A 26,545-nucleotide genomic window follows, 5' to 3' on the forward strand; every position below is an offset into this window, starting at 1 on the left:
GTCCAATGAATCTGTTACATCTAACACAGACCTTCATTTTCATTTAGCCCAATATTATTCAGGGCCACTAAAACAGTTTAAAAATAATGTCTAATGTAATTACATGTAAGTCTCTTCAACTGCCTCCAGTGAATCAAATGGGCAGTGGAAACTGCCTTGAAAATATTTGAAAAGGAAATGCCAATCTTCATTACATCTACATTCATACTGATATTGTTTCACTCCATGCTATCCTTAACCTTGTTAAAGGTGCAATACCAGACTGAGAGTCTTAACAATGCATGTCAAATATTACTGTATAAGCCATACATTTCATCAGTATCGTATTCCATTAATTGGTGCCTGGAAGACAATTTTGTGAGTGGTTAAACTTGCAATCGAGAATCACAGTGACAGAATGAGAAATATTAAAGTGGTATTCCTTTTGAAAGTTGGTAATGTCAAACCTTGGAGAAGGTATACAGTGCATTTGTGTTACAGGAGGCAATGTTTTCACAGGTTTATTTTTTATTAGTATGCAGTGTACACGGTACATCCTCAGCTGAGAACCAGAAAGGCGTTTACACATTTTTAATTTTGTTTATTTTTATTTCTATTATTATTTTTTTTTTTGGGGGGGGGGGGGGGAGGGGCATTGAGTTACTGGTATCACATTGTAGAGCTTGATCTCCTCTACATTGTGATGTAGAATTCAAGTTCTTTCCATTTTCGGTAAAACCACGATGGCATACTTTACCCGATATTCAGATCAATCCTTATAAATCTACTCACTGCTGATTAGGTAAACTTGTTATTTCTTGAAAATTGATTGTTTGGCTTTTATTCGTGCTAAAATCTTAGGATGCGATAGCACACTTCTTGTTCTCAGCTGACGATATGATCTACATTTATGAGTTAGCAAAAAAACACACAATACAAACAATACATCCTCACATTGACAGTAGATAGTACCTGTAACAAGTCAGTAGACGCTAACAATGAGACAGCATTGCATTCAGTCATATTATTTGTCCCTGAGACAATTTCTTTCCCACAGACCAGATTCTCTATTAAAAATGAAAACTGCTACACCTAAGTACTGTCTGCACATGCCAAATACAATTGCTGCTCATGTTAATGATTCACCTGACAATTTCTCCAGCTCATAGTACTTGAAGCAAGCACTCGATGAAGGGAAGAACTTTGCAACCCGTTGCCATGGCGACATCAGAAACATCTGCACAAAAGGATTCTGCCTGTCGAGACAAACTCTCATGTTCCTCAGGTGTGACGCATCACGAGACGCTCATGCTCCCCAGGCCATGCTCATGATCGCTGCTCGATTGCATACGTTGGATCGGGGATGCTCTTATTACCACATGGAGACAGCACTCCTGTGTCTGACATCTTCATCACGAAACAGGGCGGGGTGCTCTGCGCTCTCTTCCGCACGGATGATATCACCTCTTCCATAGATAGGCCTGACAGCACGTAGCTCCTCTGATCTCTGGGGGTTTCCACTCTTATTTTTTTGTTGATCAGTTTTCAGTTGTTCTCTTTGTGTGTGTGTGTGCGTGTGTGTGTTCTGAATTCCATCATATTTCTTTCCAGTAAACCAAATTCAAAGTTTGGGACAGGGTAAATTGTTAACAACTTGCATATCTCAATTCTCACACTTTTCAGTCCGAATCTGAGTTATCCGTGTCTTTTTCTGGTTCGCCCCCTTCTGCATTGCTGGCAAGCGCCGCGAGTACTTCACTCTCCTCAGCACTCTGCAACCTTTCCCCTATACCAACGAAACAAAAAGCATAGCAAAATCAGCGAGAGATTTTACAGCGAAAAGGTATCAAATGATATGATATTTTGTGAAAGTGCAGTTATTGGGTACTGTGAAGGAGATAGAGTAGAGTGTGGCCTCTAATACCTAATTCACATATTTGCCGAGGGCACCATGCTATAATTTGTCTATAATTTTCTGTCTGGTTTTTGGTGCATCGTAGGCAGCTGTGGGATATGCAATACATGTTCACATTGTCTATGACCATCATGCTATTTCTTGTGTGGACCTGAAGAAGAAGGATGCAGTTCATCCATACAAGAGGCTGCACAGAGAGGGGACTTAACTCAAGCAATCTCAGAGCAGACTGAATACAATAGAATCTCTGCAACCTCTGCATGGAAAATGCACAAAGCCTGTGCGACTTCCATGTAGAGGCTGCATTGGTACGGTGCAGCGAGCAGCCACTGTGGATGAATGACCAGCATGTGCCCTTCTTACAGTAACCGTGTGAGAACTGTGCAAAGCCATGATAACAGGTTACAATCTATTCTGTTTTAATACAAATTTGCATAGCCTCCTGCTTTGAAACAAAGCAGTAGAGGCTCAAAACGATGTGACTCCACACATTTTTTGAATGTAAATCATCGCCAAAAATGCTAAATCTGACTGAATACAAACTTGGCCAAGACAGATTCTTTGTCATATACAGTGTATGTATGGAGTACATTACCATGTTATCTATCATTCAAGTACCTCAATGTACATAATAAAATTCTATCAGTAGGATTAAATAAATGAAAAGTAAGTTGTTAAAATTGATTCCACAAATTATGCACTAATCTCCCCGTCTGCTCAACCTGGTCAACATCACATCATGCTACAAAGGAAGAAAAGAGCCAAGGTCAACAAAACTCCACTCCCTGACCTTGGTCATGGACATCATGGGCACAGGTGTAACTTCAGAGCAAGATTGCCTTCTCAACTAGAAGAACTCCATGACCACATCAAGAAGGGCCTGAAGGATATACCATGGGAGCAGAAGGTCTTCAGCAGACTTCCTAAGGTTCTGGCAACACTGAGCTGACTGTCAGGAACACTAGATCCTCTGCCATCTTCAATTTCTCAAGCCTCACCCCACCATCCAAGTCAAATGGAGAGCCAGGCAAAGTATATTATCACTTTAATGCCTCTGGTAAAATTACAATTAATGCAACCCAAATCCTGCTTAAAGCACAAATATATCAACATGATCTTGCAGCAGCAGGAGCTTCCCTGTCTGAGTTTGAACATGATGTCACTGATGATCATCCCCTTGCACCTTGGGGAGCAAGTCCAGAACTACTGATGACACTGAGGCTCCCAAGCAGCATCTCTGGACTGCAGAGATAGCTGCTGTTACCCCTACAACACCAGAAGGACACTTTTGCTGACTTCATGCAGGAGGTTACCTACACAATCAATATACAATTGTATACCACTCCCCACAACCCTATGTGGCTGAAGTTCCAAAGTGAAGTCAACAGCCTGTTGCAGAAGCACCAGTTTCCCTAAGAGTTTCATCTCCCACTCACACTCAGCAGCATCCTATGCAGACACAGCAGCAGCAGCAGCAGGAGCAGCAGCAGGACAAGTTCCAAAGACCCCTACCCTTCTGCACATATCCAAGGGCCCTGCAGGCATCAGCATCTTCCAGTGGACTTGCAGCCTCATCCATCACACTGACTAGCACAGATCCACTGACCCACTTCTGTCAGGGGCTCACAGGAGGTCAGCAGCAACAGTCAAACCACAGTTTACTCCACCCACCTACTCTGCCAGTACCCCACTGCCACAGCCTTCATCAACACCCTTCCAGAGCCAGGACATGGGGAACTTCAGCTGCTTAAGTGGCTTCAGCAGTGATTCCTACAACAGCTTCACCAAGCTTCTCATCACCAACCATATAGTGCAGCCATTCCGGAGTGTTCTGACTGCATTCAAGGCAAATTAGTAGAAACTTTGATACATCCTACAACCTGAATTTGGGCTGTATTCAGGCTGCAGACGAAACTGCACTCATATATGGTCTGGATCATTCTGGTTCGCTCTGGTACAGTACGCCCTCTCACAGTCCACTCTGGGGACAGTCCCCTTTTTGGAGAACTGTACTCACCCCTACATTTATTTACAAGCTGCTTGGAGAGGCCCTTCCCTCACAGGTTTTTTTTTTTTTTTTTTTTTAATATGTAGGGCTTACTTCCTCAAGTCCTGACTTTTCTTTAGCCCCCCCCCCCCCCCCATTCATCCCAATTGTATTCATAGCCCTAAATTATCTTTGAAACTGGGGTTGCTGTTCTCACTCGCAAAGTGCACTACGAAGAGCGTAATAAATATTTATAGACAACACATTCTGTAGAGCAGGATATTGAAGGTAACAAGTGCTCGCTTACCTGGTGGAGGGAGAGAGGAAATAAATATTCATTACGATGGCCAAATCTGTCACCATTAACCACACTATTTTTAGACTTCGCACTGCTACTGCAGTGCTAATCTAATCACATTGATGTAATTGTTTTTGCCTGACAATTCATGGGGTTAGCCAGCCCCCCCCCCCCTTTTTTTTTTCAAATCCGACAAATTGGGCTAAATTTTCAAGCTCTGAAAAACAGGTTGGGCTGAAGGGAGTGGGGTAGGGAATGGGGCAGAAGATGAGGTGGAGGGGGTCTGGCCAAACGTTGCCAGTGAGAAAAACCCAAGAGAGAGAGGAGCATTCCTGTCTCCAACTGCCACATGAGAGAACATTTACTAGTACTTGTGCAAATTTTGATACAGGCAGCCATGTTCAGATGGTGCAAATTTTGGTGGACCTATTTTGAAGTGCTTGAAATCTTTCTTTATCAGTTTTACCCCACAAGGGTCCTGCACCCATCCGAGCAGCTCTCTTTCATCTTCCACTCACTGCCACAGATTCTGAGCAGTGAGCAGCTTTAAGTTCTACTCATGGCAGAGTGACATGTCTTAATGATTCCATTCAGTTTTCATTCCGATCTATCTGTAAATTTGTGGAGGACGAAATTCGGCATTTCAGCGGTGTCACATCTTATTCATCACACCCTTTTCAATCTCACAAAGTGATACAAATGTTACAAAGTGCCTGAACATGAAACAAACTTGTTTTTTTCCAGCTTATCCACCAAGGTATACCATGAATTCAAAACAAACAAACAAACAAACACTTATACATGTATATGTGCACCTTTATTCTCTACAAACTTCATACTGGATAGCAGTTGTGTATCTACAGCAAATTTTTGCAATTACACTCTAACTGCTTTTGACATTTGGGCAAGCCCCCGGCTTTGCCTCCCATATTCGCTCTACTCGAGAATCAGTGCGAATGAGTTAGACTACCATCTTTCAATGCAGTTTCAAAGAAGATGACTTCTATGTGAAAATGAAGCACACACACAACATTAACAGATGCTACCACACTATGATTTATAACAACAGTTTGTATGTCCCCATAGGCGCAGGGTGGGGTATTCAAATTGACCTCATTTCCTTAGGGCTTGCATGATGCATGTGATACAATAGTATTCAAAACAAGTCAGTGCAAGCCACTTATTCACATCAAAGATCAAAAAACCTTGAACCACATTACCGCCTTTAAAGGGTGTGTACAGTTCTGGTCGAGGTGAGGATTTAGCTTTTAACGTTTTGCGAGATACTCTGAAACCACTCTATGAGATGTCAAAGAGCATGCAGTTCTAAGGGGTATCAAAAGTTTATATGATGAAAATCGGTTCTGAAATGGCTGAGATATCCAAAAACAAGGTGAAACAAAGAGATCCTAATAAAGTTGTGGCATGTCGCCTTTTATTATTAACACTTTTTTTGGATATCTCAGCCATTTGAAAACCGATTTTCATCAAATAAACGTTGAATCCTTCTTAAAATTACATGCTCTTTCATATTTCATAAGAGGCTTTTCATTATCTCACTTAGGAATGTTCAAAACATGAATCCCCACCTCAACCAGTACTGTACAGTCCCTTTAACAATATGTACATCTGCTGCATAGTACCAGGGAGGTTACTCACCTCCCTGGTAGTACTCTGTTCATCGTTATACAACAAGCACATTTATACTCTTATAGGGAAAAAAATGTACCTGGTACAATTTAACAGAGCTATAAAACTCTACGCATAAATGTAAACTCACTGACAAAACAGTGATGGAAACTTTGGAATATATTTCATATATTTTTATAGATATTTACATTATTCTAAAGGAGCATTTATATTTATATTCTAAATAAGCATTTAACCAGTGAATAACCAAAGTATACTAGAGTGCACTCAATATCTCTGTATCGTCATTCCAGAAGAATCAATCCTTCGTGAAATCCTTGATTTCCAATGGCAAGTAGACTTGATCCCACACTAAGCATGCTGTTTCCTGTTTTGGCACTCACACTGTTGAAGTGTTGCAGCCACAACATACCTGTGCATGCTGCAGGCAATTACAGTGAAAGCTTGTGATTGCCATCAACTGCTAATTGCTGAAATTCTGCTGGTACATTGCAGCTAAGTTTCAGTTCTTGACTGTTAGGGAATAAAGACCCAAGTCCTGTGGCTTCACTCTTCAACTCTGGTCTTTTCAACAGACTGATGAGAGTTTGAGACAAATTAAGTACACTAAATTAAAAAAAAAAAGAATGTGCTTACCAGTTTCACAGTCATCTGAAGTTACATTTTTTATACCAAAAATTAATTTTATAGTTTACAACTAAGAAATTGCTTGCAATCTGTAGATCAGTTTGTGTGTGTGTAATAACTGATGATACTTTTTCCTCAAAAGATATATAACTTCCTCATGTCCCTAAAGTATTACATAAAAAACTAGAGAAGCACTCTGAGAGCGCAGACCTCCACCAAGCAGCTAATATCCACCAACAAACCTGTTCTTCCAGAGATTAGTGATTTCCACCCAAAGAGATTTTTCTCTACGGAAAATCTCTTTGTTTCCACCCATACGTATTGCATGATAAAAATCATCCAAATTCCCAAATATCAAAGGCTTTTGTTACGTCATCAACCCTCAGCTGCGTGGCGCGCCTCGCAGTAGAGCACGCACTTTAGTGCGCGTATGCACACCTCAAAAATACGCAGCTTGAACTCCCAAGGTAGGGTCAAGTTCATTGACCCTACCTGCCAAAATATCGGAAATCCTTCATATATTCCGAAAAATTTTTCGGATCACTACCAAAATTTAATCATTTGTTACGTGTGTCATTCTCAACCTTTCCTTCAAGTTTCATCTAAATCCATTTGCAACTTTTTGAGTTATTTTGCACACGGACAAACAAACAAACGGTAACGAAAACATAACCTCCTCCCTTGGCAGAGGTAATCATAGGTGCTTACACATATTCCAAGGTAAGAGATGCTCATTTCTTCATACACATACATTGTACATCGTGATTGTTTTTGTTCACATGTATACAGCACATATATATCATGCAGCTAGCAAAAGCTTTCCCTTATCTATCTAATTTCAGCCACATAAAACATTCACACTTGACATCTGGCCAACAGTACATGTGAATTGCTAATGATAAGCGAATGACTCAGGAAGGCGCGGGTTGAGTTGATACTGCCTCACTCACATGATGCCTGAACAAGCAAGATGTGACCATTGTCATGTCTGCACAAATTGTTCCATTGTTTCTTGACCCCTTGGGCACAGAAAGGATGGAGCCAGCCCATGAAATTTAAGGTGCAGTAAGGCAGGCAGGGGAAACACCAGAGGAAAGCATCGCTATCCAACACATCTTATGACAATATTGTGTAGCTTCAACAGTTGAACAGCACACCATGGTATTGGGAAACAAACTTTAAGGGTCTAAGTGGAGAAAGACTGTAAACAGTACCATCCGGTAAAGGTACTCCATAAGACCATTTCCTGTGCTGAGAACATGATACAAACAGAGCAATCAATTGTTATATTAAGCGTAAATATTTATGACAGCAAGATGAGTCCTTAGTTTCCGAGTTTCTCCAAGGGAAAGACTGACAAGTCTTATTAGTACATGTATGTACATACTGCTTGAGTTTGGAAGCCAATTGACACTGCAGTCACCAGATTGAGTGATTTTTTTTTTTTTTTTTTTTATTTCAAAAGACCCAGGTGTGGAATATGACGCAGTTTGGCACTCAATCATGAGTGAGATTTTTGGTTTGTACTCTGAGACCATTTTGACACTGAGTGACAGTGGAGGGTGTAGATTCTGCATTTACCCTCTAGAGGTTCCCTCTTCTTCATGCGAAATGGTCTATCATGATATCCATCTTGTGTTTGACCATGGACCTATTAAGTCCATGGTTTGACAGAAGATTTTACTGTGTTTTGTCTCAAGACTACCTATACAAGAGAAGACATTCTTTTTCTTCAATACTATAAACAACTCACTAGAGACAGATTGAGGCAGGCAGAAATATGGATACATACAAACATTCACATGGCTATCATTCCAATCATATATTTGGACGACAAGCAAAAGACGAGTAGCATTCGCCTGCTCATGGACATGGGCATACACACACACACGCCAGGGACAAGACTACAGATCTCGATCCTCTTAGTCCTTGGCTTGAGTCTTAAGTGTGTGGCAGCAGTAACAGAAGTGCCTGAAGGCAAGACATTTCCTCCACACTGGCTAAACCTTTAAGAGGGGACTTCGAGGTAAAGCTGTCAATCCTGTGTCGCTCACTGCTAATCTTTTGATTGCTTCCTCTCGTTGCCATGTTCAAAGAAAAAGAAAAATCTAAGGTCAGCTCAACTTGCAACATAAACATGAAAATATGTGACTGTGTATACCGTAAAAGCAGAAATTCTTCACGGTGTGGAAATCTTTGTGCATTTCGCACAGCATGAAACTAATGCAAAAACGAAAGTACACAAATGTTTTGCTCGGAATATTAATCACAAATATTTCATCTTTTTGATTCAGCAGAATTAAAAACAGGTGAAATTCATTTTACTCAACTGAGTGAGAAAAAAAAAATACTCGGGCGTAACTTTTAATTTTTACAGCACTATGTCAGGAAAATATTATGTCAGACCAGTTGTTCATTCTTGTAGTGATGAAATCAGACAAAGAAGTCAAAAGGTGAGTGCTTTGCATACGTTGCTTTGCATGATTCATGGCTTTGTGCATTACGTAGTTTTATCTGATCTGCAAAGTAACTTACTCTACTAGTGCACCACACCTAACAGGACTCCCTCTGTATCACTACTTTTGTCAAACAATGATAGCACACATCACGAGAACTATGTAAGGGGACTAGCCTAGCAGCACATTACTCACTGCTGCCGACACTACTACAGTAGTTATTGTCAAAACCCTTGAAATTGAGTGGGGAAAAAAAGTGAACTTCGCATGGCCATGAGTGAGTAACCACACAAAGTTGTACCGGTACATTTAGGGTCAAAATATGTTGGGAATGCCTCAATGCTAATGAGCTACATGTACATTCATATTGTAGCTGGGCTGGGACATTAATTTTCTTAGGTGGAGTATCACTTTTTAAGCAAACTAGCAAGACCATGAAATACCTAAATTTTCTTGTTAGAAGAAGAGGTTAACTAAAAGATCGTTATAAGTACATGAAATGCATATCTCCAAATAGCTAAGAATGCTCAGCAGGTAAATGAAGCTCTTATAAAGGCTGAATGAAGCAGGGAAAAAGAATTGTGAAAGGAAGTTAGTTGAGACCCCCTTCCCCTGACCCCCAACCCTTCCCAAGGTACAAAAGAGTTGTGAGTGACAACCCTGCAAAGATGATGTCATTGTATAAACACGCAGGCCAGCTTGTGCAGTGTGACTGGTGAGTAGGCCTAGGCCATGCAGTATTCCTTCATTGACATATGTAGTGGTTTTGTATTCATTGCCACTGTGTGGTAAATTTTGCATAATTTGTTTGTGAAATATCGTTTGTGAAGTGGATCAAACATAAAGCCAACAGTTTTCAGTGTTATTCCTTGTGTGTTACATGTTTTCTAGACAAACGTGGCAACTCCTCCCCCCCCCCCAAAAAAAAAAAAAAAAAAAAAAATGGAATGTGTGAACTCATTACAGGCATTATTTGCCACTTGCAATGTAACAAAAGCCCAGCTTTAGTGCTTCAAAATAGCTATAAAATGTGAGTTAGGGGTATATGTACAAACAGCTAATGTAAAAAATGTCAATCAGAATAATAAATGTGAAGTATTGTTAAATATTAAAAAATAGTAATAACATTGTTTCAAGAGTAAAATGCCTATAGTTATGGTTTATTGAGAAAAATAGTGATATCTCCTTTATTTTAGGCTTTATTGTTAAATTTTTATATATATGGTAGGATGTTTTGTGATACAGCTGACATACACATAAGCATCAAATGTGATAACTCGAACATTTTTTTTTAATCACTTCTCCCAATGGTAAACAGTACATGTACGTACTTAAGTTTCATGAGTATCAATTGTCTGCCCTTTGTATTGACTTCATGAAAGCAATAAAACCTATTAACCAATTGCTGAATTGAGTATCAAGAAGACTCATACAATCAAATATATTTCAGTCTGAGAAAAGAAGAGAGGTATATTTTTTTCTGAGTTTCTGCCCTGGATCTCTAGGTATTGGTATTGTGCATGCAGTAAGCTGGAATTGATTTATATAGGGGTTAGTAAAATAAGCTTATGACTTGGAAAACATGATCACGGTAGTGGAACATATCTCATCACAGCAACACTTTTCCATGAGCAGAACATTGCAAATTATGTAAGAACATACAGACGTATTGTTTGCTTCTAATAAGCTGTTAAAAATTAGAGATTTGTTTTTATCTATGTACATGTATAGCAATAACTCTCTTCCTTCTATCTTCCATTAAAAAAAAAAAAAAAAAAATCAGTCATTTCATGAATATCCAACTCACCATTCTAATGAGTAAAATTTACCTCTTCTTCGTATGATTTTAGCCAAGAACACATTTGCTTATACTGGCCCAAATTATTGGAATTCCTTGAATCCCGATATAAAAAATGCCCCCTCTATATACTCGTTCAAAAGGAAACTGAATTTGCAATCTCATAATTCTACTGAACTGAATTAACAAGCTGTTGTATCTAAGAACCTGCATTATCACATATTGAATACTACATTTATTCTAGCTCCTATCATCAATATACTCAAATACGGTTAGGATATTTCCGCGATTATATCTCTATTACCTTGTTCTTTCTCGCATCACATTTTTTTTTCGACATACTTCTGACGAGATTGCTGTCTCTGCTGAATGTTTTTGCCTGTTCTGTTCTTGTTAGTTTTGTCTCATTTTGTCTCGTCTCACAGTCCACTGTCCGTTGTACTGTTACTCCTATTTCAGTCCCATTTCATGTTTACTTGTGTGTATATGTGTCTGTTCTTGTTGATCTGTCTTTCTAGTGGGCTTCCAGACTTTTTCCTTGCTTTCAACTGATGTCTTTCTTCTGAGGGGCCCAAATCCTACAAGCTTTGTCTTTTTAGTGGGTCCCTCCATTTTTCAAATTTTGCATATTGTTTACTTATATTGTACTTCTAATCACTTGATTTTATGACAATGGATAATTATCGTAAGGTGCTACAATCATTGTACATTCTTTTCATCCTGCATAGTTTTATACACCCTATTTTCTGTTACCAAAAACAGTGATGTCTATATGTTCTTGTCGAAAAATGAAATGAAAACTGAAATTGAAATTGAAACAGTTATAGTAATCGAGTGCATTTTTTACATGCTCACATGTTTAGGTGGCTGTGACATTCAATGAGCAATACTGACAGAAGAAAGAGTATGTGGATGTACACACTGTTATTTAGACTGACCTTAAAATGTGATGATACTGTGATAAAAAGGTCATCATGATAATGGAGTTCCCCCAGTACTGCTTTTGCATATACGTTACAATGTACTGGATGTACGGTACGCAAATGCTGTGTGCACGAAGCTGGTTTTGTTTTGAGAATGTATCTATTATTGTATCATTACTCAGTGATTGTGCTGACATTGTCACCGTGCCTGTCGACCCCATACCACTGAAATTATCACATGTTTACATGTACATGTGACTGAATTTGGTCAGCTTTTTTATTGTCCATGTCATGTCAATTAACAGTTATGCAGATACAATGGGAATCAAGGATTCATGTGGCAGTTTTCGACAAAATTACTACAATGGCACTCCCCCACACTCTGTGAAATCTGCAGAACTGTGTGAATTCTTCCATCCATCTATTGCAGCAATGTGGAACATGAACAAAACTGTACAATTGCATAAGGTTCTGAAGGGCACCATGATTAATTTGACTGATCAGGGGGTCCTGTCTACTTGGCAGCACACATGTACACCTGAGACTTAGGCAATTTTACTCAACCTGACAGTCACTTTGATTTCACTGCCTTCATTTCAAGCAGCTTCATCCTTGAGAATCACTTTCCCTTTAACCTGTTGAGGACAAACTGATTTTGCTGTAACTTACGTTTCCCATAGACACCTGCTGGAGTATGATCGGGACTATAGTCTTTAATGGGTTAACCCTTACCATGCTTTGTTTACTCATTGGCACATCTGCTGGTTAGCTTAATGATGATGACCTTCTAGGGGGACTTTGCTCAGCCTGAGTGCGTTGTCTTAACTGTCATTACAGCCAACTTTGGGGGTAATTATCTGCACGCTTAATGAAATAGCTTGGAAAATTTATAACTACTAGTGTGGGCACATTAAAGGGGACAAACCTGTGGAGATGGTTTGGAACGTCACTGTCTAGTAATCTTCCTCTACAATATTGTTCCATAAACAGAGCCAACAAGAGAAACATGACATCTTGTACATGCTGGTGTGATTCCCTCATGAGACATGCATACAAGTAGGTAGTTACAGGAGATTGAACAATATGAAGATAACGCAAAAAGATCTCATCTCATTTGATTCATGTCCAGTTTTCTGCTAGAGTAATTTCATCCCCCTGCCCCGACCCCCACTTTAGTCCTGACAATTTGTCAGGGTTTTCTAAATGAACTCTGGGAATCTTAAACCAAGACTTCATTATATATCATAAAAATCATATGACACACACATACTATATTGCATGAATGTTTTAAAGGACAAGTCTACCTTCATATACATCTGACTTCAGAGAATGCAGCAATATTAGTAGAACTCATCAGTGAAAGTTTGAGGAAAATCAAACAATCCGTTTAAAAAGTTATGAATTTTTGAAGTTACAATACCGCCACTGCTGGATGAGAAGACTACTAAAGCTTGTAATGTTACATGTGTAGAATGATATAAAGAAAATGTAAAGAAATAAAGAATAATACTACCGTTAACATACAGTATGTCAGCGACAAGTTGAGGGAATGCATATATTTTTCCAAAAAAAATGAAATTTTGTGAAATTCTATTTGTTTTTTTCCTTATATTGTTCTACACATCATTTTGACATAGTAGTCTTCTCATCCACCAGTGGCTGCGCAGAAACTTAAATAATTCATAACTTTCGAATGGTTTGTCTGATAATCTTCAAACTTTCACTGGTGTTTTCTACTAATACACCTGCATTCGCTCAATCCATATGAAAGTAGACTTGTCCTTTAAATTTACATCAAAAGAAAATTTGCCCCTTCTGAATCTAAGAGACAGACATCTAAATTTTGTGACGTAGGGTGCATTTGTTACGAGATTTGAATACACTTTCCAGCCAAAGCTACCAAATTATTGCCACATTGGTATTTTACTATTAGCTATGATTTTTCACCTGCTATAAAGATTAATGTTTTAATCTTTAAACAGCATGACTTAATAGAGCTGGAGTTTAGAGAGGTCCACTGAATATAAAAATATAGCGGCGAGTCCTGACACATCACTGAACTTCCTATCTCCATGCTAACACAGGTTGATGCCTTATTTGGCAGTAACCGACAGAGGGCACCAGGGGACGAGTCAATCTGCATGAGCAGAGATGGGCGGCAACTTACACAAGACTGCTGGAGCAAATATCACCTGCCTCTGACTTCAAGCAAGGTTACTGCGGTTACACCACTCCATCGTCCCCCATCCTCCCCCCCCCCCCCCTTACTGAGGGTACTTCCTCTATATGCGGCATGCAATAAGTCATTCTCTGATGTTTCTGGGGCAGCTAACTTTGTCGATTTTGTCGTTGTCGCTGTCATCATTTTTTTCATTTCACATATTCTTGGCAAGGAACATTCCCATTCACTGACATGAGTTTGAAAAAAAAAAGCAAAAACAAACCAAAAAAACAAAAGCTCAACAGCAGAAACTGCGATATATTGGCTGACTCTCCTCTGCTGGATTTCCGCCCAAGTACGGTACTCTATGGTACGTATCAAACTTGCTCTTCAATCTGAAGTACCCACAAACAGTCTCACCCCCTCCAAAACATGTTACCTCTTCCTTAGGGGCAAGTCCGCCCACAGCAGTCACCACCATGATCAAATTACCGTCTTTAAGACCTCTTAAAAGTATGCATGCAAATAAAATGTGACTTGGCTGCACCTCTTTAGGATGTTGTGAGCAAGATGGTTCAAATATGCCCTCCTTAACTCCTTGGGCCTCACTAAACTTAGGCCCCCATGGAGCCACCAATCACCTAGGAACAACTTTGAAGAATCCTCTATCCTCAACAAAAAAAAAAATCTAACCGTGTGTTTTTAAAAGGCAGATGACATTGATAACGGCTATCACAATGGTTTGCTCTGACCTTTGGCTCGGATAAACTGTAAATGATTAGAATCCACTGACGTATGGATTGCCTTTCACAGAAACTTGAGTGACGTATCCCTGATTTGTCATTCAATGAGGTAACGCAGTGAAGGTTCTACATCTGCTGTTTGCGGTAAACTCAAAGACAGGAAAATGAATGTCAGTGAAAAAGGGAATCGCAGTAATCCTCATGAACCATGATAGCACCATCTTAAGGACTTGTAACTGATACCCTAATCATGCTTCCTTTTTCTTCTTTCTCCCTCTCTTTCTCTCTCTTTTTCTCTCCCTCTCTTGACAACAAATGTCTGGCAAACACTATGATGCCTACCTGAACTCCTGAGGATCTTATACAGTAGTTTAAAAGACTTCAAGAGTATGATCTCTAGCATATCAAGTACAGTATCTATTCCAGCAGCATTCACAGGTAGTCTTACAGCATTGACAGAAACTTCTGGATTAGGACATTTATCTCTAAATGTAAGGACAAAAACCTCTGTGAAAACTCTGGCCAATACAACAATTTCAACTGCTTTGTAGCCTAACACATTTTCCACAATCAGGAATTGCTATACCTATCTAGATGCAAGTGAGCCTCTCACATAAAGATGAATCAATGTTAATCGAGTTGTCAGTCAACATGATTACTAATTCACCATATTCATTTTTAGATGAAGTGAAAATGAGGCAATAAATGACATAATGTATAATTCAGCTTTCAAATGTGAGCATAATCCATACAATATAAAAATCATCACATACACATACAATGAACTATCATACAGTGAAAATGTTCTTTAAAGTATTATTGTTTGATTTTTTTACAATGCAATGAAAGTGCACTGATACACGCAACAGTCTGACAGCACACCATGACATTATCTTTTGTGGGTTTGTGTGTGTGTGTGTGTGTGTGTGTGTGTGTGTGTGTGTGTGTGTGATTACCATGGCTACATTATTGGTCCAACAGACACAACAGTCAAGTCTAATGCATCATCCCACACCAATACCTCAGGGCAACAGCGTGTAATAGATACTTTTTCAAATCACTTGAGAACAGTGAAATATTTCGCTCAGCGAAGTATTTCCCCAGACACATGCTGTTGCCATGGCAGTGGCTGGTCAGACACACAAAGAAGACACATCTTGCACATATATAAACACCCAAGGTCATTACATGTGCCATGCTCTATGACAATTACTTGAAGACTCGGCAGTGATTTGCGATATAGAGATTTGATCAAAATGTGGTTTCCATGGCGATGCTTGGTCTGCCACAGTCACAAAACATGTTCTGCACAGCATTACTTTGAAGCCACCAAACAATACCAGAGTACCATGTCTATACATATGACTTTTAAATTGTGGGAGTAGTTCATTCCACAAAGTTTTGCATCATATGGTTGGGCTGACTGGCAAAATGTTGACTCTTGTATTCAATGCAATGCATGTTGAATACAAATACAAATTTGTTTGGTAAAATGATGATTAAGAATGGCAAATTTAGGATATCCTACAACCAACATGAAAATGTAACGAGCTGGTATAAATCATGACATCATGAAATGCTATGAGATTTATACTAGGAAAAAAAAGTGATATCATGTTACTGTATTGCTTCATGACTATTATATATGCATTCATACATCAATGAGTTGTGGTGGTCACTTTCACCACTCTTATTAAAGGGTTTCTGTGCTCACAGACAGGCACAGAAAGTTGCAATCATATAGATAGCCTGTGCATAGTTGTATTCAGTACTGAAGAGTTAATCTCAAAATCACCCTCATGGGTATCATCAACGATGATATTTTCACTCTGGAATTGATAGTACATGCATCACTGCAGAGGGGTACAATGTATCAGTAAGGGTATCTTGTAAAGTTAAAAGCAGAGTGTGCAATCTACTACCCGGTACTGGGAGTCTGAGTCTCAGACTGAAGGTGGCCTCTGAATTTTTCACTTTTTCACCAAAGTGATAGCAGTACTGGCGCTTTCAACAAGGCATCATACTATATAAATTCAACAATATGAAAACAACAGGTCACAAACAGCTAATAAAACATTGACATTGTGCATACAGCTGCTTATGGTTTAAAAGGGGCTCAATGATGTTTATAACCACTCAATGGTCTAAAGCTGCTAGTACTCAAGAAAACACTAACAAAATGCTGTGTTTTGGTGCCTGTTGGATCCAACTTACATGCATCCATTTTAAAACACTTTAAACATAGTATTGATTTCTGCATCTTGCACAGGGATTAAAAGTCATAGAAGCAGTCCTACAAATGAGCTTGCAACCACATATGAAGTATCAAAATTAGTACGGATCCCCAATGATTATTTTACTGCCCTAAAGACCCGGGGGTGTTTGTAAAAACTACAAAGCTGTTTGTAAAGTTATTAATGACTTACAAGCGACTGGTGATCAGTTCTTGTGCAGAATTATGGAAATTCTAATAAGTATAGCACATCAGAACTGATCACTAAACACACAGCCAAAAAATCTTGAGTTGAGTGGGCCATTACCAAAGAGCGTAGGCTTTAATGCACATATTTGCTGACCAGTGTTATTCGCGATTTTCAAATGTACCCCATTGGGCAGCGAATAAATTGGGCCACTCATGAATTCCCATGAATCTACCAGGTCTTTAAAGGCATAATTTACCATTTGCAGATGAAACAAAAAAACAGCATTAGTGCTTTAAAATAGTTCTAAAATGTGAGATAGGGATAGAAACAACCACTGTAAAAATTTGAATCGGTAAAATTGATGTTCAGTATTCTTTAATATACAAAATGTGAACAATATAGTTTATTATAATAAAAATGCTTCCAGATTAAACTATCTACAGTTACGGTTTACAAGGAAAAATACTTACATCTCCTTATATTTTAGGCTTTATTGAGAAAATTTTATATAGTAGGATGCTTTGTGGTACAACAGACCTCCTCATATGCATCAAATGTGATACACATGTATCTTGAACATTTTTCAAATCACTGCTCCCAAAGGCAAACAGGAACTTTAAGAAGACTGCCGGGCCAAGGAAGACTTTTGTTTATCTGTCTTTGCTTTACAAAACACATACAACTGAAATATAGCATGGCTACAAATTCTGTGAGGAGAAAAACAAGAAACAATAAATGGTGTTCACAGAATTTATTGAGTATGTAAACTCTGTCACTGACTTTTGTATATTTGTGTGTTTTAATGAAATTTGTAAATTCAACGCATATTGCTTCGATAAATCATCTGGTCTACTGTATCAATAATAGCAAAGCACTGGCCACACACATGCATGCACAGTAAGTATAAACTATTATCACACACATGCAAGAGCAGGTGGTGGGTCCATGTGAGCCATTACATTGAGCAATATATTGTTACAGAGTGTCAACCCGGTAAAAGACTGAACAAATGTACCGTATTCCTTCTGTGAGGTCAGTAGGAATGATTTGAGACACAGATAGCTGTGACATATGTTTGTTAATGGTGTATCTGTCATATAGCAAAAACAAATAAGTTAACCTTTGGTACCCTTTAAAACACGCTAGCACTGCACATGAGCTGGCCAGGCACCAACTGTGCCTGGTCAATACAGAAATTGATACAGACATTGAATATATGTGAAGGATTGACCAGTATGAGTGCATCAAACAGGAAGATGCAAGTAATGTCTGCTAAAAGTGGTGGCTTTAACTGAAATTCTCACCTCATGTTGTAAATCATACTGCTAAAATTATTCATAATTTTGTACTCACCAATAAAAACTGGACAAAGCCATTTACTTGGATACTATAAGGGGTAAAAGCCTGAAAAATTTACCATATCCTACAGGAATTACAACCTCTTACAGCAATCTTACTTCACTGTACATTTTGACCTTATCACCAACTCACTATAAATGTACAGAACATGCTGTGGAACAACTTACGTATCAACTCTGCAATGGCTCGATGTGTTCTCCTCTCAAGCTTCTCCAGTTTCTTGGCAACATCTCGTTTCAAGTCCCTGCATCGAAAACCCAAGGCAAATCAGTTACATAGCACCACTTTAGAATCTCTGGATAATCATAAAACAGCTACAACTATAATACTCCACTTACCAAAACCACAATGTGATAAGTATGAGGATTCCACAAGTACATGTACTTTTTGTTTACAGCTATAGACCTGTTCAACTATTTCAACCAATGGGGGGGGGGGGGACTTCAATTATGCCTAACAGTAGTTGACTTATGCACTGACACAGCAATGCAGTTGACTCATTGCATAACCAATTGAACCATATTTTCTTCTTATTTTGGGAGCCTACCATTCATGGCTAACATAGTTTTGGAAGCCTACCAGTTATTGTTTTCATTATAAGCTTTAAGAAAATGAAACAAAAACATCTGAAGATTGCCATTACAATTATTGAAACAGTTTGGGACATGGCGTATCTTGCTGTAAATCAAATCTAAGACATGACATACACTTGTACCATGTGCATGTTTAAAAGGATTATCACTCATACCTGTGGTCAAGTCAATTTACAGAGCATAGCATTAGAAACTGATCAAGTTTTATTCACTATTCATTCATACTGCTGTTGTTTTGTGTTCACCTAAAAATAAATGAATAAATAAATGAGAGACAAAGAAGTGATTTAGTTACCAGTCAGGCTTCCTGGGAGCTAGGTTGGAAATGTCCACCTCTTCAACCACTGGTTTGGCAACTGCAGCCTTCAACTGGTCCTGAACTTGCTCTTCCACTGGATGTTGCAATAAAAAAAAAAATAATAAGAATAAAAATCTCATTTTCACTCACTCTTATAAATACTGGTAGGTGTTTTGTGTTGCTTGAAGGTTTGGTAGGTGTTTGTTTCCTTTTTTTTTTTTGTCTCAGTTCAACACATACAACAAAACATATCTTCTTTCATGTTCTTGATATCACTTTCAGTATTGAACAAAGGAGGTAAACTGCAGTACCATATCATGAGGTTCTTTTTATCATGGCATGCTTTCGGGAGCATTCACTCTTCTCCACTGAGGTATGGATGTATTCTGAGGTACCCATTTCTCCTTCAGCATGCTTCAAGCATGCAAAGTTTTATCATTGAAAGGTTATTGGGCACAACAAGACAGGAGATGAGACCCAGTGGGTCTAGTGCTCATCCATTTTGTGGACATTTTTTGGACAGCTGTGGCTATAATCATGAAGTGCTCCTCTACAGTATATTTACAATCTTAGTGTCATATCGAGTATTATTATCCATACAGAGGATTTTTAGAGCCCAAATACAAGTGTTATTTTGTTGACGCACCTCATAACCTCCGACCCACTTAGAAAGTTTGTTGAACTCGACCAATATTTTTTGCCGAGGCAACCAATATTTCAAATATTGGACGGCAAGAGGGGGATTCCCCAAAGTTTTTATAAACTGCACCGTGATTGGTTGAGATATACGAGATGACCCAAAATATAAAGTAAAAACGTCTGTGATTGGTCAATCACGAATTAGCTAAAACATCGTTTTTTTCTAAAATTCTGTGTTTATACAAACAAATTTCATATATCAACTAGTTAAAACTGCTTTTCATACAATTTTTCAAAATATCACTTTCATAACAGGAAATTAAATTTAGGTTAGATGAAAACAAGTTGCATTTTTTGTGCAGGCAACGATCGATCAGCTCAGCGCTACTTGACTGCTAGATAGCCCGCAATATACAAATACATATAGCCGGCCACTGTTTGCATTTGCATGCACGTTACGTTATGTGTCAATTCGATCTTTCACGATCTACGGTACAGATGTGACGTGAATTTTGTCTCAGATCTCGGATACAAAAACATCTAATTTTGGTCTAAATTAGCTAGATCTCGGCCTAACAGTAACATGGCGGCTACCATGGATAGATCTACAGATCACTGTTTTATCTGGGAATGAAGTGGATTAACTTGCACTGAAGAGTGTACCATACCCCATGTCAGGATCAAGTACAGTAGCACTCAGAGACAGAAAGGGTAAGTGAAAATATTCTTTGCTAAAATCCTCTGTAGGATAATAATGATAATATTGGATGTCCTATTTTCGGTCAATACAAGGAAATATTGGACTCGCTAAGCAAAATATTGGACTTGTCTTCGACTCGTCCAATATTTGTGCATAGCTCGTCCAATATTTCCTTGTATTACCCTCAAGGCCATCCAATATTATATAATTATTCAGTCTATTCTGCTGAACAATCCTGCTATGGCACAGAAAGGCTACTTGCAATCTTAGTGCACCAGGGGATTAACCCGTATCTGCCCATCTATGGGATATGTTTGCCCAAACACTGCAAATGCCAATCTACACGGTAATCTGCTGGGCAATTCCGCGGTTAGTAACGTTACATTTGAACAAATTTAGATATTTGTTTTAACCACTAAATTACCATTTATTCATTTCAAGTCAAAATTATGTCAAAAACATGTTCATCCTTCCCAGGTTTATGATACAGAAAAGAATGAACACAATCCAAGAAATGTTAGAATTGCTATAGCAACTTAAAGGGCTGGTTAGTAACGTTACGAAAAAAGGACATGACAAAAAAATCAATGTCTTGTAACAAAAAGTGTGCAAAAATTCAAGTTACTTCAAACAAAGTGTTGCATTAATTTCAATTATTGCATCATGACAAATGTTCATGCAAATTTTTTTAGCAGTTCAACCGATAATTTTTTAGCTAGACCCCCAAAAGCATGGTTAGTAACGTTACAGTTAGTAACGTTACATTTGTCCGGAGTAATTCCGCAGGTCATTTTACCCTTTTGTAATTGACAAAATGTCACATGACTTCTGGAGTATTTAAATGTATTCATCTTTTACCTTTTAGCAAAACTTTGAGGAAAAAATTTCAAAGGAACCCAATGTAATTTGCATTTAAGTGAATTTCAGCGTCCCCAGTCCAACATGTACATTTTAAATGATGGTTTTAGATCTCACAAAATCAATGAATACGAAAAATAAAATCTACTGAATTTGAAAGACCCTAATGATTGGTGAACATCCATGGCATTAGTAGATACCTAGATTAAAGGGTAAGATAAAGAGGCACATTTCTTTTATCCATGTCATGTCCACCTAACTGCGGAATTGCCCTGCTGTAGAAATACAATTGTAACTTCGATGATGACATCATTTACCGTATATAGCTTTTTATAGCTAATGAACTCTGACCTAACACCCCATAGTCTTTCACCTTGCTTCTTGCCAATGTTATTTGCATTGGCATGCACTTTTGATGTTTGCAACTAGTGAAACATGTCTACATCTATGGGAGATCAAACATTGCCATACATATACACAGTTTACTTTAAACAGTCTTATCCATAGGTTTGAGAGTTAGATAATGCTAGTCCCCAGCTATCTCTCAGTTTCCATTCAATATTTCTTCACATTTGTAAGCATTATCCGGTACACGTTATGAGTTACATAGCGCTAGAAAGCTTTACATCATGAAGATTTTTAAAAATGATGACTGTCTTTCAATACAAGGATTATTTCTATTTTTCATAGGTGGCGTCTTTTGAAAAAGCAATATGATTATTTGTAAATCTGTATCTCATATGCAAATTGTGTTTATATTATGTGACTTCACATAATTCATCAGAGCACTCTTCTGTTACATCCTAATATGAAGACCATTAGTTTCTCTTTCAATTCATATACATAGTTTTCCATAGTTTTCTTCTCATAAGTGTAAGTGATATCAGTTTGAAGTTGAGAGAGTACAGTCAAGTGAATATGCATAATATAGCCTCCAGCATCAACAGCTTTCTTAACCCGTTGAGGACGGACTGATTTTGCTACAACACGCATTTCCCATAGACCCCTGCCCGAGTATACTCGGGACTCGTCCTCAACGGGTTAAAAACTGCATTACGCCACTGGCAGATATAGGATAATGACTGATATAAAGTACCTTTGGGAACATCTTGTTTGGGGAGTACATGCTCCTGCAAGGTGTCATCTTCAGGCTTGTAATTCTTGAAGACTGGTTTTCTGGAAGGATAAAACGGGCATATATATGAAAAACACCATTATACTCACAGAAAGACAGATTTTTGCAGCAAGGAAAAAATACATATAAAATACATGTAAAAACTGTGATATTACTTGAGGACAAACTCTATCTTCATTATACCTTCAAATGATAATCCTTAAAACAAGGACTGAAATACACAACCATACCTCCTAGTTTACATACACATACGACACTTGACCGACAAGTATGTCTACGGCGAAAAACTTCTCATTTATAATAATGACATTTGCTGGGTCAGTCGTTCGCTTCTTAGACAGACACCATTGATACATACGCCATTGCGACGGTTTCCACCGTTGTGGTGGAAACCGTCGTGGTGGAAACGCAACTTCGACCCAGTTCCCCCGCATAAAAATGGTTATTATTATTTTTTCCAGCTTGGTTTTCAAACCAATCTGGAAAAAAAAAAAATATACAAGATTAATCAGTCAACATTTTGACTCACCTCTTCCCATGTTTCCTCTTGTTTTCTAGTTGTTTCCTCCACTTCTTTGCAGTGCTCCCCAATTCATCGCCATGCCGCCTTTGTTTGAAAAATGACTGCACGAACGTCTACGGCAAGCCAAATGCTCCATACAATCACTATATCGGTACACTTACGTTTATTGACTAAAGTACTAGTAAGTTGTTCGAGCGCTAAATTTAACTTCGTAATATTGTGAATGAGCAAAAAAATGCTCATTCACAATATTACGAAGTTAAATTTAGCGCTCGAACAATATTACGAAGTTAAATTTAGTGCTCCAACAACTTACTAGTACTTTAGTCAATAAACGTAAATGTACCGATATAGTGATTGTATGGAGCATTTGGCTTGCCGTAGACGTTCGTGCGGTCATTTTTCAAACAAAGGCGGCGTGGCGATGAATTGGGGAGCACTGCAAAGAAGTGGAGGAAACAACCAGAAAACAGGAGGAAACAGTGGAAGAGGTGAGTCAAAATGTTGACTGATTAATCCTGTATATATTTTTTCCAGATTGGTTTGAAAACCAAGCTGGAAAAAATAATAATAACCATTTTTATGCAGGGGGAATTGGGTCGAAGTTGCATTAAGCCAAAACGGCTTAAACCGTCGCAATGGCGTATGTATCAATGGTGTCTGTCTAAAGAAGCAAAAAACTGACCCAGCCAGTAAATGTCATTACTAATAAATGAGATGTTTTTCGCGGAATTAGACATACTTGTCAGTCAAATACCACAACATCTTATCACAGCTTTTCACTCACAAGGCTCTACTCTGATCTGTCAACTGATTTGCTCACATATTTTCTTTTAAGTTTTAGCTGTTTACAAGCTATTCAAACAGTAGAATATGCTATCTTTCACTTGACCATGATGCCAGTGAGAGCTGATATATCAGCATATATATTGTTTCATACAGGCAGTATTCTGATATTATACACATATACATGTAAATAATATTTACTCACTTTACTTCATCTCCATCAAGAACTTCTTCAGCCTTCCGCTTGGCTTGAGATGCATCATCCTCATCGTCCTCCTTTCATACATTGTCATTGCCATCGGTATGATATAAAAAAAATAAAATAAATTAATGATGGAGACAAAAGTTAAAAATGTATGTTACTTGATGTCCTTGTGCTTTGTGGCAAGTAAACTTAATATTCATTCCTATTCAACTTTCCATTATTTGACGCTAGAGGTCAGGCGCGCCGGAAGCAGTTTTGGATTGGGGGGGCAAACATTGGAGGGGGCTCAAGATTAGACCATGCATATGTTACACAATATACACATGCACACACACACATACACACACACACACATCTATTATATGTATATATATATATATATATATATATAAATGTAAAGTGGCGTACGGTGGGTCGAAACATGGGGGGAACCATAAAGTAATTTTGACGATCTGTATGCTTATGCGTGTGTGCGTGAGCAATAATGGGACTACAATACATTACGGAATATGATACATTCAACAACGCAGTCATTGAGGAACATTGTAAGTTTTCCTTATATGGATTATGGAATGACGGTGTGAAACAATCGACAAATTATATACTGCCAGCAAATAAGGTGAATGGCATAACAATAAAATGCGAGCGAGCGAAGCGAGCGAGCTTGAAAATTTTGATATTCTACAGTTCAAAAACTGGGGTTTGTAGCTATATTTTCACTTTGAAAATTAATGGGGCGGCGCATCGGGCGCAACTGCTGGCAATTACTGGCAGCAACATTAGGAGAATGGCATAACGATTCAATGCGAGCGAGCAAAGCGAGCGAGCTTGAAGATTTTGACATTTTACAGTCCAAAAACTCCCGTTTGTAGCTATATTTATCTTTCGCTTTGGAAATTAAGGGGTGGGGGCATCGGGCGCAACTACTGGCAATTACTGGCAGCAACGTTAGGAGAGTGGCATAACGATTCAATGCGAGCGAGCGAAGCAAGCGAGCTTGAAAATTTTGACATTTTACAGTCCCAAAACTCCCGTTTGTAGCTATATTTATCTTTCGCTTTGGAAATTAAGGGGTGGGGGCATCGGGCGCAACTACTGGCAATTACTGTCAGCAACATTAGGAGAGTGGCATAACGATTCAATGCGAGCGAGCGAAGCGAGCGAGTTTGAAAATTTTGACATTCTAGAGTCCAACAACTGCCGTCGTAGCTATGTTTTTCGCTTTAGAAATTAAGGGGGAGGCGCACCGGGCTCAACTGCTGGATGCGAGCGAGCGAAGCGAGCGAGCTTGAAAATTTTGACATTTTACAGTCCAAAAGCTGCCGTTTGTAGCCATATTTTTTCCCTTTTGGTCATATATATATACATGTTTATTTTCTTTTCTTTGTTTATTCATTTATTTTTATTATTATTATTTATTTATTTTTCATTTTTTTTTTTTGGAGGGGGGGGGCTTTTTGGGGGGGCAAAAATGCGTTTTGCCCCCCCCCCCCCACTTTTTGGATTGGGGGGGCGGCTGCCCCCCTGCCCCCCCCCCCCCCCCCACACTTTTTGGATTGGGGGGGCGGCCGCCCCCCTGCCCCCCCCCCCCCCCCACCACTTCCGGCGCCTATGCTAGAGAACTCTTCTCTCTTTCTCATTTCAAGCCACGTCAATAAACTAGCAATTGTAATTTACACACACTAAGACACTTGTCACTAATGCCACAATGTCAATGGTAAAAATTCACAATAATCATAATAGGAGCTGCTTCCTGCAGCTTAGCTGCTATCATATTAGATACCGTACTTACCAAATACCTACAAATCTAAATCACGAAGTTGATGAAGAGCTAGGAATAACGCCAGATGCTACAAACAAAATATTCTACGTACGGGACTGAGCAACTGCGTTTAATTTTATAATTAAAACGTTAGGCGAAATAAACTCACCCGCACTTGCTTCTTTCGTAAATTTTTTAGACGTTCCTTCCGCTTCAGTGCCTGTTCTTGAAGTGAGCCAACATTGTCCATTATTATCGTACAAACTGTTGCTTTTAGCGATTGTTGATAAAGCACAATTTTATGAGCTGCGATGCGCAATGGATAACGCAATAACATGTGCGCTCCTAGCGCACTTGATCTATGTGCTATCTAGCCTACAGACGGTGCAGTATCAGTACGGCAGCGGCATCATGGCCATGACTATGGGCAGTTCTACTTCTAACCTGCTTGTACCGAGCTAAGCTGAGCTGAGTTCGTGAGGTTACGCTATGTGTCCTAGATGTCGTAAAGGCATTTTCCTACGTTTTCATTGCCCTGTACTTATTACTCTACAACTTTCAGTGTTCTGACTTCCTTTATTGCCTTGTATCTTAATGGTTTGAAGTTTAATTTGACCGCGACCATACACTACTTTGAAAACAGCACAAGAAAATTAACGTATGGGACTGTACATGAAGACGGCGGCTAAACGTGTTGAGTAGTTCAGCTCATTGCACTGCCCGGGGC

General features: G+C 38.8%; 1 protein-coding gene across 1 annotated transcript; it reads right to left on the reverse strand.

Moving 5' to 3' along the window:
- Positions 1 to 1,548: 1,548 nt before the first annotated feature.
- Positions 1,549 to 26,124, reverse strand: LOC140237679 (coiled-coil domain-containing protein 12-like). Its single transcript, XM_072317607.1, has 6 exons — positions 25,988 to 26,124; positions 24,057 to 24,127; positions 22,504 to 22,583; positions 19,208 to 19,304; positions 18,487 to 18,563; positions 1,549 to 1,765 (listed from the first exon to the last, which is right to left on the reverse strand). Exons 1-6 carry the CDS (start codon positions 26,066 to 26,068, stop codon positions 1,659 to 1,661), a joined length of 513 nt encoding a protein of 170 aa, XP_072173708.1. The 5' UTR covers positions 26,069 to 26,124; the 3' UTR covers positions 1,549 to 1,658.
- Between the last annotated feature and the right edge of the window lie 421 nt (positions 26,125 to 26,545).

This window comes from Diadema setosum, chromosome 14, assembly GCF_964275005.1.
Source record: "Diadema setosum chromosome 14, eeDiaSeto1, whole genome shotgun sequence".
Classification (NCBI taxonomy): Eukaryota; Metazoa; Echinodermata; class Echinoidea; order Diadematoida; family Diadematidae; genus Diadema; species Diadema setosum.

Excerpts from the sequence above, each read along its gene's own strand:
- LOC140237679 (XM_072317607.1), bottom strand. The coding sequence starts at position 26,068 with ATGGACAATGTTGGCTCACTTCAAGAACAGGCACTGAAGCGGAAGGAA. Across the intron at positions 22,584-24,056 it reads CTTGATGGAGATGAAGTAAA|AAAACCAGTCTTCAAGAATT; the intron begins GTGAGTAAATAT and ends TTATCCTTCCAG. Across the intron at positions 1,766-18,486 it reads AGCCATTGCAGAGTTGATAC|GGGAAAGGTTGCAGAGTGCT; the intron begins GTAAGTTGTTCC and ends TCGTTGGTATAG.